At 34.0% G+C, this 18696-nt stretch overlaps 2 protein-coding genes across 2 annotated transcripts; one reads left to right on the top strand and one right to left on the bottom strand.

Annotated features, from left to right (window-relative positions):
- Positions 1–7854: 7854 nt before the first annotated feature.
- Positions 7855–15467, top strand: LOC143564992 (ABC transporter G family member 22-like). Its single transcript, XM_077052110.1, has 11 exons — positions 7855–8327; positions 8682–9062; positions 10446–10513; positions 10895–11127; positions 11675–11830; positions 11908–12091; positions 12328–12636; positions 13353–13640; positions 13797–14081; positions 14800–14907; positions 15086–15467. Exons 2-11 carry the CDS (start codon positions 8690–8692, stop codon positions 15290–15292), a joined length of 2211 nt encoding a protein of 736 aa, XP_076908225.1. The 5' UTR covers positions 7855–8327; positions 8682–8689; the 3' UTR covers positions 15293–15467.
- A 2096-nt stretch (positions 15468–17563) lies between these two features.
- LOC143564984 (strigolactones hydrolase CXE15-like) lies at positions 17564–18273 on the bottom strand. The gene is made up of 2 exons (XM_077052103.1): positions 17773–18273; positions 17564–17689 (listed from the first exon to the last, which is right to left on the bottom strand). Exons 1-2 carry the CDS (start codon positions 18271–18273, stop codon positions 17564–17566), a joined length of 627 nt encoding a protein of 208 aa, XP_076908218.1.
- Between the last annotated feature and the right edge of the window lie 423 nt (positions 18274–18696).

Genomic DNA, 18696 nt, shown 5'->3' with positions numbered 1-18696 from the left:
TTAATCATTTAACATATTTGTTATGTTTTTCATTATGTATTTTATTTTGTATCACGGTATTTGTGCTACTTATTTTCTCATGTTAATAACGAGAGTATCGTTATTATTTGTAATAACTTTAATATAAAAAGTGACCCATATTCCTACAAGTTTGTTAAAGCACCTAGCTACAACAAGCCTTTACAAACTAACATATCAGCTTCACACATATAAGATTTTAAATGTTTTTTAAAATCCTTAATTTTCTTTCACAACAATAAACTTTTACAAACTCATTAAAAATTTATTAAAACTATATAAATAATTTGTATACATATGTACGTGTATGTGAGAGTGGGACCAAATCTTTATTGGGGCCAAAAATGAAATCACAACTCAAAATATAACTAAAAAATGAAAATAGTAAAAAAAAACTAAAACATTTCCCTAGTCTTTCTCGTTCAAAGAAAAAGAGGAAAGAGAAACAAAAACACACACACAAAAGACACGATGTTAAGAAAAAAGACAATATATCACAAAACATAATACAATGTTGAGTAATATAACATAATATTAAAAAAAATGAAAACAAAAACACAATTAATGATAAAACAACAAAAAAAACACAATGATCTTTTTTCCTTAACATTGTTTTTTTAAATGAGGAAGACGAGGGAAACATTTTAGTTTTTTTTATTATTATTTATATTTTGAGTTGTGATTTTTTTTGTTATTTTTATTATTTGTATTTTGAGTTGTGATTCCATTTTTGTCCTCCTTTTAGAATAACTTGACCTTGTATTTTAATATCAAATCTTAAACGAATCATATATCTGTCGTAGTATAACGTGTATAAGTTTTATAAACTTTATTAGACTATGTGTAGTGGAGGACTACAAAATAGAGGAGATTTTCGACACGTAGCGCTACGTCAACAGAGAAGCTATTTCATTTTAGAGGTGCAGTGGTGATCCACATAAAAGAATCCCCCCCCCCAAGGTTTAATTATTATTCTATTATTATTTGTCAACGTTAAACAACCCAAACCCTGTAACAAATCTATGTCACCCCCCACTTATCGCCCCAATATCACATTGGGGCGTGTTGTAACCTAATATCGCTAAATAAACCCTCATCCAAATTCGTCCACCACTTATAGCCTTATAAATATAATGAAAGAACATAATTCAGTTTTGAAAAGTTATAATATGACAAAAGATAGCTTTAAAGCAAGCTAACTTTATGTGTATGTCGTGGATATAAAATTGAAAGTTCGTGGACATGAGTCATGCATGTATTATAAGCTTTATCTATCTAAATCTAAACTATACGATAAATAAACAACTAAGAGAACACGTGCCATTTTTTGGCACCCCAAAAACCGTGTTTCCCCGACTTTCTCTTATTAAAAAGGGAAAATAACAAAAACAACCAATTTGACAATGCCTAGTCAGACAATGCATCAAGAAGAATGTAAACTGTAAAAGATATGGTACATTCTAGTAAAGATGATCTTAGACTAGAAAGTAAACTGAGTATGGAATATAAATTACTTGACTCTCACTCTATCTGATATTAATTTGTTATATGGTTCACTCTAGGGAGCTTTCATATAAAATCAACTTAGAACCACAAAAACCACACAAACATGTGTACACAATGTATATCAGATTTGGTAGAAAAGGGCAACTGCATAGTTACTGACTTGGTTACATAACCATAATATGTAATTATGGATAAAAGTTAAAATAACATGCATAAATATTTACACAATTGTCTATCTAGAACTGATTTTCTGTTTGACTAGCAAGATTCCCCCCACGTTGCGGCAAGAATTTGGTGTGCAGGGAAATTCCGTAAATGCATAAAACTTAAAAATAATCTTTGCAGTGATATTAATCAAATAAAACCATAAAATTAAATATTGGTGTCAATATTGATGTAGTTTGGGCGGTGTCAGTAATAAAATATGTATTATAAAATAACATAAAAAAGCTTAATTGCAATGGCTTAATTTCACAAGTTTTATCACATACGGGTGTTCAGTATTCGAATCGGACTCGAATAACTCGAAATTCGATTCGACTCGCATTCGAATTTGACGGTTCAAATTCGATTTTCATCTATTCGAATTCGATTCGGTTCAAACTCGATTTTATTAATAGAATTTCGAATCGAATACGAATTTATAATCATAAATTCGTATTCGATTCGAGATTCGAATTCAAATTATACATTTTATTTTTATTATATATATACATACTTATGAAATGATAAACAACATAAATCTTTTGAGTTATAACGATTAAAAATAGAAAGTTAATCATTTTGGTTAATAATTAATGTAATTGGACATTACCATTTTGTATATTTAGGATATGATAACTTTCAACGATTTATTATTCTATAGACATGTACTTTTTGTTGTTAAAAAACTCAAATTTATAATGGTTTTGAAACTAAAATATATTTTTAACGGAAATCGAATCGATTCGATTTCAATTCGCACTTCATTTTCAAATTGAATCGAATTTCGAATTAGCAATTCTGAATTCGAATCGAATCGAATCAAATTTGTCGAATCTATTTCGAATTCGAATCGAATTCGAATCCAGCTTCAAAATTTCAAAATTCGAACAATTCGATTCGAATAAATTCGAATATTCGAAATTCGATTCGTTGAACACCCCTATTATCACAAGGTTTAAATGGTTAGTTTTATCAAGTTTTTAGTGTGAAATGTGGTACTCCGAGTGTGCTTGTGTATTTCAGGTGTTTGAACGCTAATGATGCTTACCGGGTTACGAGCGACGAGCTTAAATTGACATCTTGGGATGGTCAAGAGTGAAAGTGTGCTTCAAAGCCAAAATATAGAAAAAGAATAAATTTCTCGACTCTGAGTCTCGTCGCGCTATGCAACGGGTTAAAGCTATCTCCCTTGCGCTACGTGAGGGAGGCAGAACTGCGGAAGTGTTAAACCGTCTAATTTGTCCTTCGCACTATGCGAAGGACCAACAAAGAAGGCTTCGCACTGCGCGAAGGGTCCCAAATATGGGAAAGATAACCTTATTGTTATAAAACCAGTTTTCAGCCTCCATTCGACCTATCTTCCATTCCATAGGCTATCGATGACCTAGAGGGCAATTTTGCATCATCTCGAAGCTACCGGATCATTCATCCTTCCATACTTTCATCTGTTCAACGCATAATCGAGTCATTTATCATGCAAAGACAAGGCTAAACTACTTGTGACCACGTTAGGTGTAGGGTTTTTGTATGAAAATGACCGTATCTTTATTTCCTATCTATAATTGGATTTGAAGTGTGACTAGTTTTATGATTAATCTATCTTTATGTTTGTTTTGATTGATCAAAAAGTAATTTGTCTAGGATTCTAGTTATCATCAATTGCTTAGTTGTGTTCATCAACAATTAGGATTAAGTTCTTATACTCACTAAACAGTTACCTTTAATCATTGATTTACTTGGAATCTTATTTTAACAAACTGGAAATTAGGTAGATTAAGTTCAGTTGTGCCAGTTAATCAGATTAGGTTCTATGAATTAGCACGGCCAGAATACCGTGTCTAGTAATTGCTTATCAATAACTGACGATTAATGCATGTGTGTTTATCCAATTGATAGGATTCATAGTTGTTTAGTTTATTGGACAACCCGAACCTGAGTGTCACTCTTTTTGTTGGCCCAGGCAGATCAAACAATCGAGTCAAACAAACTTATCAAAAAACAAACACGCGATATTGGGGTAACGACCCTTGACTCTTTTCATATAATCAAACAAACATAACAAACGAACTTCACAAACTTATCAAACGTACATGGAGATGAGACCTCTCTTGACTCTCTCTTAACTCTCACTCAACTCTCTTTCGGCTCTCACTAATAAAACTAATAATCTAGACCTCTATTTATAGACCTACTTAACTTGCTCTCCAAGACACTACATTTCCTAAACATATTACAATTCAAATAACTAAATTATAACTTAACAAAACAAACCCTTAACTTTATTAATATTCAAGATTAATCCTTCATTCACCCCCCTTTATCTTGAATTGTATTTCTTCTTGCATTTGTTCCTCCTTTTCAACTTACTATAGCATACTTGCTTCACCAATTCTTCAAACTTAGCATTCGTTCCTTCCGTACTTAACTTTGAAACCACATTGTCATTTTCTTTCTCGAATCACTTCTTCTCATCAACTGTTCTTGACTAATACTTTCACAAACTCCAATCAAATAATTCAGAATCGTTCCAAACTGAATATCCTTCACTTTCATAATCGGTTTCGCATCATGACTTTCTTTATTTTCAACTTCAAAGTTATTAGGATTACAACATACCTGAAGCTTGATGTTGTACGTCTTATTCAGATTTCTCTGAACCTTCATCAACAATCTCTCTTTCTGATCATATAGCCTCAATGTACCATTGGCTATTTCAATCTTACATCCTTCTTCATCCAACTTTCCCAAGCTAAGAAGATTGGTCTTCAACTTAAGGATATAGAAAACATTACAAAACGTTTTCTTTTCACCAGTCTTACTTACCACAGTCACATTACCTTTACCTTTGATTTCGATCTCGGATCCATGCATCACCAAACTTCACTTGACCGGATACTTGTTCATCTAAGGTATTAAAAAACTCTTTCTTTCCTGACATATGATGACTTGCACCATTGTCTAAGTACCATGTACTTTCATTCTTTTCATCCTTTTCAAACACATCCGGGATAACCCTTACTTCATTCAAACTTACTTTCTTTATTAAACAAATTGCCATGAGCAAAGATGGATCAACATCATCTTCTTTCTTTGTCAAATTCACTTCATCATTCCATTTACTCGGTTCCTTACATTCATTCGAGTAGTGCTCAATCTTATCACGGTTGTAGCACGTTATATACTTCCTTCTATCTTCCCATTCTCTAGGGTTCTTTTTCCGGTATTCACCCCGTTCATCATTCTTACGCTCACCATTCCATCTTTGGTTCCCTCTTCCTCGTTCGTTATATCTTCCACGGCCTCTACTATGTCCTCGGTAGTTCTCAACTTTCTTTTCGTTTTAGGTGAACATGAGTTGACTTTGGGATGAACTTCCATTCACATTCTTGAACTTGTTTCTTTCTTCATATGCCTTCAAACGTCCAACCACATCTTCAAACGCCATTGTTTCGATGTCTACGAGTAGCTCCATCGAAGAAACAACATGTAAATATTTATCCGGCATAGAGTTCAAGAATTTTCTTACCAAAACCTCTTCTTCAAGTACCGCTCCCAAGCTCTTGTACTTTGATTGTACTCTACCCAACTTCGCTGCATAATCATCAATACTTGCTGTCTCCCCCATCTTCAATGCATCTAACTCGGTTCTTAGCATTTGAACACGAGCTTTCTGAGTTCTTTCTGCACCAAGATAACGAACTCTTAACGCTTCCCAAACATCTTTCGGTTCCGAATACTTGGCCATATGAAGCATCACATCTTCAGGTAGGGTTTGAAAGATAATACCTAAGGCCATAAACTTCTTTCTTTCTTCAATTCCTGCACCCTTTTCTTTATCAATCGCATCATGCAAACCATTCGCACCCAAGATAATTTTCACCATAACGACCATGCGTAGTTGGTCGAAGTTAACTTTGGTGCTTCCAAAACAAAACCACCTATCGATTCTTTCATTGTTTCCGAGCTCTCAGGATTTCCGTCTTTATCACCGGCCATGTCACGATGATCAAACTCAAAATATAAAAGATACCCGACAAACAAATACTCCAAGAAAAAACTAGTTTGACTTTATTGTTCAACAATGTGGCAGGATCGGCTATTGGTTATCTTGTTCACTAATTGATCGATAATAATATTTCTAAACTCACAAAACAAATATATCTAATGCATATAATTATAATATTGATTTCGGCAGCAGCTTTTTGCTAACACAAATCACAAATCAATATAATAGGCTATTAATTTGCAAACACATGCAAATTCCTCACAATCGTAATATGGCCGCCTTATTTGACTAGCACAAGACAGAAAAATACTTTTACTTTTCTTCTTGGAATTCAAAGTAACCACCGCTAACAACTTTCAAACAAATTCAATCGACGTCGACCGCACCTTCTTACTACTAGATAACACTTTTGTTATGATCGACCACTATCTCCAAACCTTGATACGAGCTTTTTATAGCTCTGATACCAATTGTTGGCCCAGGCGGATCAAACAATCGAATCAAACAAACTTATTAAAAAACAAACACGCGATATTGGGGTAACGACCCTCGACTTTTTTCATATAATCAAACGAACATAACAAACAAACTTCACGAACTTATCAAACGTACATGGAGATGCGACCTCTCTTGACTCTCTCTTAACTCTCACTCAACTCTCTCTCGGCTCTCACTAATAAAACTAATAATCTAGACCTCTATTTATAAACCTACTTAATTAACTTGCTCTTCATGACAATACCTTTCCTAAACATATTACAATTCAAATAACTAAATTATAACTTAAAAAAACAAACCCTTAACTTTATTAATATTCAAGATTAATCCTTCACTTTTATCATATTGTTTTACAACCAAAAGTAGTTATGTTTTCATCAAACAAATAAATCTTTAAATTTCTTGACATCGCATGTCAGCTCTTAGTTAATTAATTAATAAATTAAACAATGAGTTTGACTTCCACTTTCATTTGATTTCTTGAGGATACGACCTTATTTACCCGTACTAATTATAAATATTTGAGTTTTATAAATATTCTTGTTTTTTATAAGCTCGACATCTACATCACTGGGTATATTTTGCGATACTAAAAATATGTTTTATTTTAAACACAAATTCGATTTTAATAAAACTTATATTAGAATGTTGGGAAAAAATTAATCACAGCCACGTATGTGGTTTTTTTTCACAAATAGTAAAGGATTGCAAGTTATTAGTGAAAATAAATTATTAAAAAACTAAGGGGGTTAACAATGTATATTATTTTTAGCATAAGAATGAACTTGAACCTTAAAAATTAAATACAAATGCATGCTAGATAGAAAAATCTAAGTGAAAATATTACTATTCATAACATTCTAAGTTGAAAATTTTTACTATAAATATAGTGGTACTCTAAATGAATATAAGTACATGGTTGAACTGTCATCACACAAAGTTCTAAACTGTGTAGATATCAAGTAGGATTATTCTGCCATGTGGAGAGATCATGTATGATGCATAGAGTGCATCATGCTTACGTGTTGTTGTTCCCATCACATACATGGTGTACCTCGGGTCAGGTATGGTCGGGTCGGGTCCAAGCCTCATCTTTCAGTATTTGGTTTTGAAAAGAGCACCCCTCTATGTCCATATATATATACATATATATGGTAGAGATACTGTACAATAATGGCTTAACGTACGAGAGGTACGCGAGACGCTCAAAGGCAAAAGTACTAAAACGCTCACCCTAAACGCTCAGCCAAAAACCTAAAACGCTTAAAAACAGTTTTCGTGAAAAATTGATCGATTAACCATCCAAAACTTTTTTTTCGGTGAACCAATGATTAATTGGATATGTATTGACGATTCCGAGATGTTGGGATGTGATTTCATGGATCGATTTCGTGAAAATATGGATTCGCGTACCTATTGTACGTTAATGTATTATTGTATTGAATATTTTCTCTAGATATATAAACATCAAGATTAACATAAATATTTTGCTACCATTAATTAGCATTTAACTTTAAAAAGTAGCATTCTAACTATTTGAAACTAACTGTACTCTAATCCTATATGGTCTACGTTAAATGTGTGTGTGTTAGAGACTATGTGTGCCAGTAATATGAAAGAAAACTCCAAAATCTTCAATGCCCTAAAGAAAGGGTAACATGAGGATGAAGCACCACCTCACAATATTGATGACATCCACAGTCGTGGTTTGCTAAGCTTCACAACGTACAAAACCCTCCATTAATGTTAAAAGTTAAAAGCGATGACTCTTCGATCGACATCGATCACAAAAAAGGATTAGACGCGCTAGAGAAATCGAAAAATTTTCATACCCTTACACGTATAACGCGATTGTGATCGAATGGGATTGAGATTGATGGGTTGGTTTTATAATAAATGTACAAATTATAAGAATATATGTGTTTGCTTTTGTTAGGTGATTTTCACGATAATATTTTTCTTTCTATGGATTAAGGGTATGCTTGTCTTTTCATGTTACTATGATAAATTATAAATAGATGTATATATGAGGCTAGCTTCTTATCAAGTTAGTTCATCACTTGCTACTTTCCTTTGGTTCTTGCTTGAAGTTAAGGTGTGCATAATATATACTAGTATTTCTTTAGCTTTCATATATATAATACATACTATACATGCATTGTGTTTGCCAGTGGATGTTTCATTTCTTTAACATGTTAACCATCTCTATAACCGTGTCGATAAATATTAACGCGAAGGTGCTTCTTTGTGATCAAACTTGAATCTATTAGTCGAATAGTTTCTTATTCGCGTTGTTACACTCAAAGATTTCTTATTTAGTTAATCTTGTCAATGAGAAGGTTTAGACTTTGGAACATTTTTATGTCATTCTTGTTTATGAACCATTTTATGAAGGTATGCCAAGTGTTATAATTTACTAATGGAAGTTCTTTTGTGGGTGCATGGGTAGGAAACAACATGGAGGAATCGAATTCTAGTTCAGGGTTATCCCGAGCCCAATCTGATCAAGTAACTTCCAAGATCGTATTAGATGGAAACGTGATGAAATCCGAGGTTATGAAAGAGGTGGACAATATGCAAACACTTTCAAGAAAGTCTAGCAGAAATCATGTGCTTGCATCACCCGGACGAACAGGCCATAGTGGAAGGAACACACACATTAAGAAAGGAAAGAGTGCTCAAATGAAGTTTGATTATGATGATGTTGGTAGTGGGGCCGCCTTAAGTCGGGCCTCAAGCGCAAGCTTAGGGTTCTCGTTCTCGCTTGCTGGATTCACTATGCAGCCGGATGATATTGTGGATCTTACGCCTTTTAGCGAGGATGATATCCGTAAGTATTTCATGATCTTATTCACTTATTGATGTTGTGATACATTTAGAAAAAATCTATGTTTTGAACACCAAGAACTAAAAGTTGGGGGGGGGGGGGGGGTAGAATGGTCACTAAAAGTTGCTATGAAAGTGATCACACAAGTCCCAACTCCCAAAGTGCCATGATAAAACTTTTATGTAGCAAAAAGCCAATGAAGCCATAAAGGCAGAAAACAAGAAGTTGGGAAGCAGCTGAAAAGTAGGGCTTCATTTCTTAAATTATAATAAAGTTCAAGCAAAAAGAAAAAGAAAAAACTATCAAACCAACTATATGTTTATTAGTGTTAAACATGTTAACCCCCTCAAACACATTAAACTCCTGTAATATGAGCATGACCCCGCGTAACTCATTTATACGTGGTAAGGGTTCTAATCAGATTATACAAACGGGCAGACATGAACGTGTTATCAGATTGTAACAAATGAGTTAAACGAGTCGTAAGTGAGTTAAACTTATAGGCATATAAAACATTTTAATTTATATCTTTTTGTTCTAATTTTAAATGGGTATTTAAAAGCGATAAACATGTAAACATATATACGCTCTCCCTTTTATTAAACTGGTTAAACAGATAAGCTGGACACGACCTATTCATTAAAAGGGTTATGCATGACTACCCAAGACCTAATTATTTACGTGTCATGTTTTGTCAGTAATTATCACCTTAAGTTCATTTGTTTTGCCTAAAATTATAATAACTTAGGAAGCTAGTAATTAGTTTTGTTACATAACCAATAGAATTAGCTTTTATATTGTATTTGGGGACCTATGAGTGCATACTAACCAACAAACATATGGTTGGAAAAGATTAAAAAAAATTCAAACAAGAACTCTTAAATAATTATGAGGAGATAGGAAGCATGGTTTACTTTCATGCACACAGTGAATCCTGCAGACTGCAGTCAATCTACACCAGCATAAGTGGGCTGCACCATTTTGTAGAAAATGGGACATGACCAGGACCACCAGGGTCACACCCTGGTCCACTGCCTGCTATCAAGTCAAATATTTAGAACTCAAAGTCCAATACAAGAAAGTCTTCCTCTTATCTTTATATTTTCTCCATATTTATTGGTCCCCCTCGTTTGAATATTTAGGCACACATCCTTCAATCAAGGTATTCGTATTCATCTGTCATCTCATGTCATATCATATCGTATCAGATTTCCATATATATGAAAACATTCAATACATTAAAAGTCGACACGCGTAATGTTAATCAATCAATCAGGGTCATCGTAATAATAATGCGTATCAATGATAAGTAAAAAGATATTTATGAACCGTATGATCGTTATGTGAACTTCTTGTGTGCAATATAATAAAACATGGTTTTTACAGCTGAAGACATCGAAACAGGCATGCGACGTAAGTTTCAGACCGAACCTACCTTGCAAATCCATCTCAAGGTATACACAATGCATGCAAGCTTCAAATGTTTTAATATTATTTTCAACTTTTATTAATATACTTTCTCTTTTTTATAGAAACAAGCCGCCGGTTATAAGAATTATTCGTATAATAAATGCAAATAGATTGATTTCCTCTATGTCTATTTGGACAGGATAAAATGGAGGTCTTTCTATGAGAACAATGCAAGATATATTGTCAGGTTCAGTCTTGTACAGAATCTCATGTTGTATGGTATTTATGTACAAGACTAATTTGCATTTAAAAATAATAAAATAAAGCTAAGAAAAAGAAGTAAACTAAGTCTCATTAATCCTGTAACAAATGTGGTATAAATTACTAGTTACCTTTTTTATAAAAAAAATGTCACAAATATGCAGTTTACAGAAGTGACATACAAGATAACCAAAGGTGTGACATCCACAGAAGAAAAAAATATTTTAAAAGGAATAAATGGCGCGGTTAAACCTGGAGAGGTTTTGGCCCTCATGGGTCCATCCGGGAGTGGGAAAACTACGCTCTTGAGCATGCTTGGAGGGCGACTCAACGATCATATAACGGGAGGTTCGATCACTTATAATGACCAACCTTACTCCAAGTCACTAAAGAGCAGGTATGTGTTGTTTTATTTGGTTTAGTTTTAATATATATTTTTAGTCATTTTAAACGAAAGCAAACCTTTGGCAAAGTGAAACCGAACCAAACTGTTACTAACAGCTGGTTTTGGTTTGGCTTCACGGTTGAGCTTATTGTGTAAAAGAATTATAAGCTTATTATGACTTTAAGTGCCTCAAATACTATGAATCAAAAAACATAACAAAAGAAAACTACACAAAACTTCACTAGTTAGATATTTGTTTTTACCATGAGAACTCGTTACCAAAAACTCACGGGACTCCACCAATACTCTGAGAACACCAGTGGACTAGGTAAAACATAGCTTACGTTGGCATATGAACAGGTTTAACTAAAGGATACGGAGTATATTTTTTCATGTTAAAAGTATGCTTTTCTCATTGAAATTATTTTGAATCATTGTATTTTCGTAAGAAATTTGAGAACCTCATAAAAAATTAAAATAAAAAAATATCATGAGAACCTTTATCGGAAAACTCACTTTTATGATAGTTATTGAAAGTTTATACACATGATGTGGGCAGGATCGGGTTTGTGACTCAAGATGATGTTTTGTTTCCACATCTAACTGTGAAAGAAACTATAACGTATGCGGCTCTTTTGAAACTACCAAAGACTTTAACCAAACAAGCAAAAGAGAAACAAGCCGAAGATGTTATTCGTGAACTTGGTTTAGAGAGGTAACCGATTAAGTCATCTTCTTGATACTTATTGATTATTGTAACAATAAAGGATACTAAGAATAACCTTAAAACAGGTGCCAACATACTATGATAGGCAACTCGTTTGTTAGGGGAGTTTCGGGTGGAGAAAGAAAACGAGTTTCCATTGGAAATGAAATCATAATCAACCCGTCTCTATTGTTCCTTGACGAACCTACCTCCGGGTTGGATTCTACAACTGCTTTGAGAATCATTGAACTATTACAAGACATAGCAGAGGTATGATTGTTTAATGTACATATAAATTTTTATTTAATTTCGCGTCACTATTTTGCAACCATAAACTTGGTCGTATGTATAGCCGCAAATTTGAAAATAGGGGCGTTCATTATTGATTTGATTAGCTTTTTTCATGGACCTCACTGTACTTTCAAAGTTCTTATGTTGGGCTAAATCCTTGTCGTCTTAGCCGACTAATTCTATTTGAAATTGTTTTGTTTATGTATTTGTAACAGGCGGAAAAGACGGTAGTTACCACAATTCATCAACCATCTAGCAGGCTATTTCACAAGTTTGACAAACTAATTCTACTTGGTAGAGGAAGCTTGTTGTACTTTGGGAAAGCTTCAGAAGCCATGGGATATTTTTCATCAATAGGATGTTCTCCCTTAATTCCCATGAATCCAGCCGAGTTCTTGCTAGATCTTGCAAACGGGAATCTAAACGAGGTTTCCGTTCCATCTGAGCTCGACGACAAACTGCATATAGATAGTTCTGGAAGAGAATCAATCAATGGGAAACCTTCTCCAATAGTTGTTCATGAGGTAGAACATAATTCAAAACTGTCACTAAAATACCATTTAGTGACAAAAGTATTTTAAAAAGTTATGTGATTTTAGCAAAAGTCGATAGGCAGACCCTAGGCGGCCGACCGGGGAGTTGGGTGTACTCAGAGTACTCGGAGAGTACTCGAACATGGTAATTATAAAGAAAATAAATTTTTGGATATCATATATATGTTAAATATCATAAGTTCACTAATATTTATAACAAAAATAAGTGAATATCAATTTATATAAAAGAAATATATTTTTACATAATAAATTATTCTACAAATTGCGAATAATTAATTAAGAAAAATCATATTTTTTTATTTAATATTATAGAAATATGAATTATGTTTTATTTCCTTAAGTCAAAATCGGTCCTAGTTCACCGATTAGATGTTATACTAGCTAAGGTTGACCACATTTTATCGATTCTTAGTAACTAGGCGGAGTTAAAGAAATTTGCCTCGGTGACATACCTTGTAGCAAGACTCGACCTTGTAAACCTAGTTTTACAACATTGGATTTTAGTGCATTTTAATAAATATTTTGCCTAAACTGTATAACATAAAAAGTTTACTCACACATCAAAACATGTTATACCACACTTTATGTGTCATTACATGGCTTTGCTTTCTAGGCTTTGATCATTTAGTGACTATTTTTATTATTAGTGACAATTTTTGGAGTCTTAAAAATGGTTCTTTTTACAGTATTTAGTGGAGGCTTGTGCTACGAATTTGGCCGAAGAAATGAAAAGAAAGCTCGGGATTCGTGCATCAATCGATCGGGAAGTGAAGCCAATCATACATTCGGTGAAACGAGAATGGGGAGCGAGCTGGACCGAGCAGTTTACTATACTGTTTTGGAGAGGGATTAAGGAAAGAAGACATGATTATTTTAGTTGGTTAAGGATCACACAAATCGTCGCAACTGCAATCATCTTGGGACTTCTATGGTGGCGATCGGATGTTCATAGCCCCAAAGATATGCAAAATCAGGTAACCGAGTTAAAAACAAGTTGATGAATATAATACTAGTAAGTAGTAACCACTCTTACTAAACAAACACACGTGTCTAGTAAAATCTCACTCATACAGTATTACAAGATTAGGACAAACCGATGTTGCTAATGATATATAAATGTGTATTTGTAGGCGGGATTGCTTTTCTTTATCGCTGTGTTTTGGGCATTTATGCCGGTTTTTTCAGCAATTTTCACGTTTCCTCAAGAACGAGCAATGCTGAAGAAAGAGAGAGCTGCGGATATGTACAAGCTTAGTGCATATTTCATTGCAAGGACAACGAGTGACATCCCGCTAGATCTTATTCTTCCAGTGATCTTCCTGTTGATTGTTTATTTCATGGCGGGACTCCTATTAACCGTTCAATCGTTTCTCCTAACTATGCTTATAGTCTTTTTGTGCATTGTTGCAGCTCAGGTATGGTGCTTTTAATATGATATAACTACTAGAAAATTGACTTTTGGGATTAAAAAATAAGGAAAAATCACCAAAATAGCCATTTTAAACGAGATAATTAGCAAAATAGTCGTGACTCTTTAGAATTACCAATCAATTAGGGCGCGACACGTGTCATGTTGGCGCAATTGATTTAACATGACATGTCACATTTACATCTTGAACCAATTTCTTAACTAAAAAAACTCAATAAGTCAATGCCATTTTCTTAAAGTCAATGGTTAAGATGACTATTTTCGTAATTTTCTCAAAAAGTAATTGGCGGAGGCATCCGTCAGTCCGAGTATTCGCTACGGATAATTCAAATCCTAGAAAAGACAAACTTTTTAAATCTTCGTTGGTAAAATATATGCCACCATCTCTCGGTAAGATATTCCTCTGAGCTACTACTGGCCCCACTGCGTCTCCACTGGATCTGTTCTTAAAAGTACCCTCATGCTCTCATGCTATCTGACCATGACTTCCTTCAGTGATATATATTCATCGGTATACTTTGTCGGTGATCCGTTAGTGGAGTATTTACGATTTTACCCACACCTCTTTCTCACATTCCTTCGCCAAACGGATTACCGACAACTTCTACCTTATGTCCGTCGCTAATGGTCTTTTTGTTAGTGGATGTTTTTCCTTTTCCTTCTTCAACTAGTTTTATAATAAGCATGCTTATCTATAACTGTAGGGGCTTGGACTTGCTATTGGTGCTGCAGTAATGGATTTAAACAAAGCAACAACTTTGGCTTCTGTAACTGTAATGGCTTTCATGTTGGCTGGCGGTTTTTTCGTGAAGGTAATGCATAATATTTCAAATATTTAAAACCGTTGGAAATCAGACCCTTGATCGAGCACACAAGCACGATTTTATTATTACAAAATAAAACACACATTTATTACAATAGCCCTAACCATATATTTATACTAAACTCGTTCTAATAATATACTCTTTTAATTTTGTTTTGTTTTGGCAGGATGTTCCAGTTTTCATATCTTGGTTAAGTTATTTGTCATTCAACTATCACACATACAGACTTATTCTAAAGGTGCAATATGGACATATAACTTCTGTTGTTGATGGGATAGAACTAGACAGCGGGTTGAAGGAAGCTGGTGCACTGTTAGCCATGGCTATCATATATCGTATAATGGCCTACATGTCGTTGCGACGTGTGGGTTAAGAACTTAAGATGAATGTTTTAATGATCAACGACTGAGCGCAAGTATGTATGTATGTATATATGTATGTATGTATGTACAAATAATTAAGAATGTGTCGTCTTCTATAAAACTGTGTACACTTGTATCCTAAACAATTTTGATGGACTTAACTGAAGGATCAAAAATATTCTCATAATTAAACAATTTTCCCACTAATATTCATAACAGCAGAGCCTGTCTTTTAATTTATGTGTGTAGTTTCTGAATTATAAGTGTTACTAAACTCAAGTTAAGTTATAATACAATTCATGTGATATAGATAATAGTATAAATTTACAGTGGCGGATCCAGAAATTTTTTTCAGGTGGTGCACTACTTTTATATGTTTCAATTTCATAGAATCGGATATAAAAAATTTCGGGTTGGTTCAATGGTTCGGACAAAGTTCATTACAAACTAACAAATTAAAAACAAACTAACAAACTAAAACTAACAAATTAAAAACAAACAACTAACAAATTAAAACTAACAAACTAACAAATTAAAAAACTAAAATTTAACAAATAACTTAACATTTAACAACATCAAGAACAATTACATATCTAACAAATGAGTCTAAAGTTACCTTTATAGTGGGAGGAGTCTATGAAGACTAGCAAGGGTGAGTATGAGGAAGGGAGAGAGACAGCAATTTAAAAAAAAAGGAAAATTGGAAATAAATAATCCCACATTTTGTGTATTGCTCGATAATAACCCCTCCTTAAAAAATTACTAGCAACGGTCCCACCTTTCAATTATTTTTGTCTCAACGGCTCCGTTAAAAAATACTTAACGTCGTTATGTTTTTTCCCTAATTTCAAACCGATATTTTAGGGCTTTTGATCGAAAGAACGATACGAGTCGATTGATGTAAAATTTATATCGAAACAGTGGTTCAAATGGCTTGATTTTTGTTAATTGGAAATTCAAGCACCCGAATCGAAACATTGTTTCGTCGTTTGGATCACCATTTCGAGATAAGTTTTACATCGGTTGACTCGTATCCTTCTTCTGATCAAAAGCCCTAAAACATCGATTTGAAAATAGGAAAAAACTTAACGACGTTAAGTATTTTTTAACGAATGACCATTGTGAGAAAAATAGTTGAAAGGTGGAATCATTGGTAGTGATTTTTAAAGGTAGGATTATTATTGGCCAATACACAAAAGGTGGGATTATTTATTTCCAATTTTCCAAAAAAAAAAACCTTGTTACACGGAATCGAACCCGTAACCTTTTGTTTACAAAACCTGCAACTTAGCAGCTAGTCCAATGCTTGTAGTGTAAATAGAGTGGTCAGTGACGGAACCCGAAGTCTTCAACTGGGGGTTCATGTTATAAGCTTTTTTACATCTAAACCATGGATGTGTGCCTACTATTTTAACCCTCGTTACATAATAAAAGATAAAAAATATGTAGCGTAATTAATTAATTATAAATTAGTATAATTAAGAACTTTGATGTTAGAAAGTTTTTTTAAGGTTATGAATTTGACTATTTATATGATTACTTTCAAGGTTTATTCAAATAAATGAGTTGGTTTGATGGTTGTTGAAAAGCTTTTTAAATGTTGACATACAAATTAGCCCAAGTTCAAGTCTCCTTTGTAGCACTTTTTTTGCTTTTTTTCTTTATTATTATTTTTTTTTGCTATTTCTTTGTATCTATCTATGTGTTGATTGTTGTATTAGATTTTACCAACGTTTGAGATTTACCGGCCGACGTCACCCCATTGGTTCACCTCAATTTTTATAAATTTTTGTTTTATATTTGGTTTTAATTCCGATACGATAATGCGCGTCACCGAAATCGCATCGACTTACCGGCTCAAAGTTTGGGTTTTACCACTGACTGAGTTTTATCGACCTGCCCGGCACAATGCACCGGGTTATAAACTTGTTATATATATTTTTTAAAATATAAAAGAGGCAGTGATGATTAAAAAAAACCTAACATAAAAGAAATTAGAGCTTTGCATACCTTCTGAATTTCTGAAAGTAAAATTCGTACATAACTTAGTTCACAATTTTTAATAATAAAAAGTAATTAGAAAACAAAACTAAAACCAAAAAAAGAAAAAGAAAAAAAATGCACACTCACGCATGAAAATCTTGGAAATGAAGGATTTTTGAGTTTTGTACATTGGTAAATAGACTAATAATAGATGGGCCAAGCCTGTATTTTTTTAAAAGCCCACAGTAGGGCATTTAATATTTAAAATCAGATCCACTACACTGTACTGTACGTCTTCTTCATCCTCTTTTATTTGCAGTCGCCGACGGACCATTTTCCGGCTGGAAAATTTTTAAACCATCTTTTTCTTCCATCTTTTGACCCTCGGACCCTCCTGTAGTTCCGTCCCGGAGAGTGGTTCCTTCCTAATTTATAAGGTGGTTCCTCTAATATTTTCTATATATCGATGCATTATTATTTCGAAACTCGGGTGGTTCTGGGGAACCACCCTCGTACACTGTAGATCCGCCCCTGCACACAACCGATCAAAGTCAAAACACTCAACCACATCACTAGGGTTCCAAGCAAGCTCTTGGAGCCACTTCAAGGCAACGAAAGCGTCGTCTATAGCTGCAGGAAGCCTATGTTCCGGTGCAAGACGGACGTTAGGAGCCACCACAATAACATTTAGGGTTTTTGATATTTGGAGGCAGCAGTTGTGGTATTTTGGCCTTGCAAACGCCCCGACACAGAATCCGCCACCGTGGAGGTAGTAGATAACTGGTAGTTTGGTGTTGGTGATGGTGGTGTTGGTGGATTTGGGTTTGTAGATGCGAAGTTGGAGGTCATGTAGTTTGTCATAACAATAGTCTTTCCAGACGACAGAAAAGTCGCGTTTGGTAGGAAAAAAGATGGTTGGTTCGATGAGTTTGTGACGATGAATAGAGCCGTCGCTAAAGATTTGTATAACGCCTCCTAAATCTTCTACAATATAAGGAAGAGAAGCCATTTGTGTTTATTGCAATATTGAAATGAATTCAAGTTGAAGTGAGAGTTGATGAAACTTGTGAAGGGTGTTTTGGTCATTAAATAATCTTAATATACTATATGAGAAGTCATCAACCACTCCAACTTAAACATGATTAGTGAAGGAATCCACCTTAATTAAAAACGCCAATATTCCTAGATGTTAAGTATCATCGCCTATAAATACAGTGTAAGGATGCGTACATCAGGTTAACTCGGCCTGACACCAGTGGCGGATCCAGAAAATTTTCTCACAGGGTCGGGAATTTTTATGTTCGGTACTAATACAACTGTCGGGTTGAATCGGGTCGGGTCGAACCGGGTCGAGTCGGGTCATATATGTAAAAAAAAGATTACCAAACAAAATATTGGATAACAAATATATTAAAGTTGTTCTCTACGAGTT

Source organism: Bidens hawaiensis, unplaced genomic scaffold (genome assembly GCF_021521415.1).
Source record: "Bidens hawaiensis isolate Kalapana, Puna unplaced genomic scaffold, B.hawaiensis_p1.1 tig00022216_1, whole genome shotgun sequence".
Lineage (NCBI taxonomy): Eukaryota > Viridiplantae > Streptophyta > Magnoliopsida > Asterales > Asteraceae > Bidens > Bidens hawaiensis.
This window is presented reverse-complemented; position numbering and strand designations above follow the sequence as displayed.

Coding starts and splice junctions, on each gene's coding strand:
- LOC143564992 (XM_077052110.1), top strand. CDS start 8,690: ATGGAGGAATCGAATTCTAGTTCAGGGTTATCCCGAGCCCAATCTGAT. Junction 9,063..10,445: donor TTTTAGCGAGGATGATATCC/GTAAGTATTTCA, acceptor TGGTTTTTACAG/CTGAAGACATCGAAACAGGC. Junction 12,637..13,352: donor CTCCAATAGTTGTTCATGAG/GTAGAACATAAT, acceptor TTCTTTTTACAG/TATTTAGTGGAGGCTTGTGC.
- LOC143564984 (XM_077052103.1), bottom strand. CDS start 18,273: ATGGCTTCTCTTCCTTATATTGTAGAAGATTTAGGAGGCGTTATACAA. Junction 17,690..17,772: donor CGGATCTACAGTGTACGAGG/GTGGTTCCCCAG, acceptor CTTATAAATTAG/GAAGGAACCACTCTCCGGGA.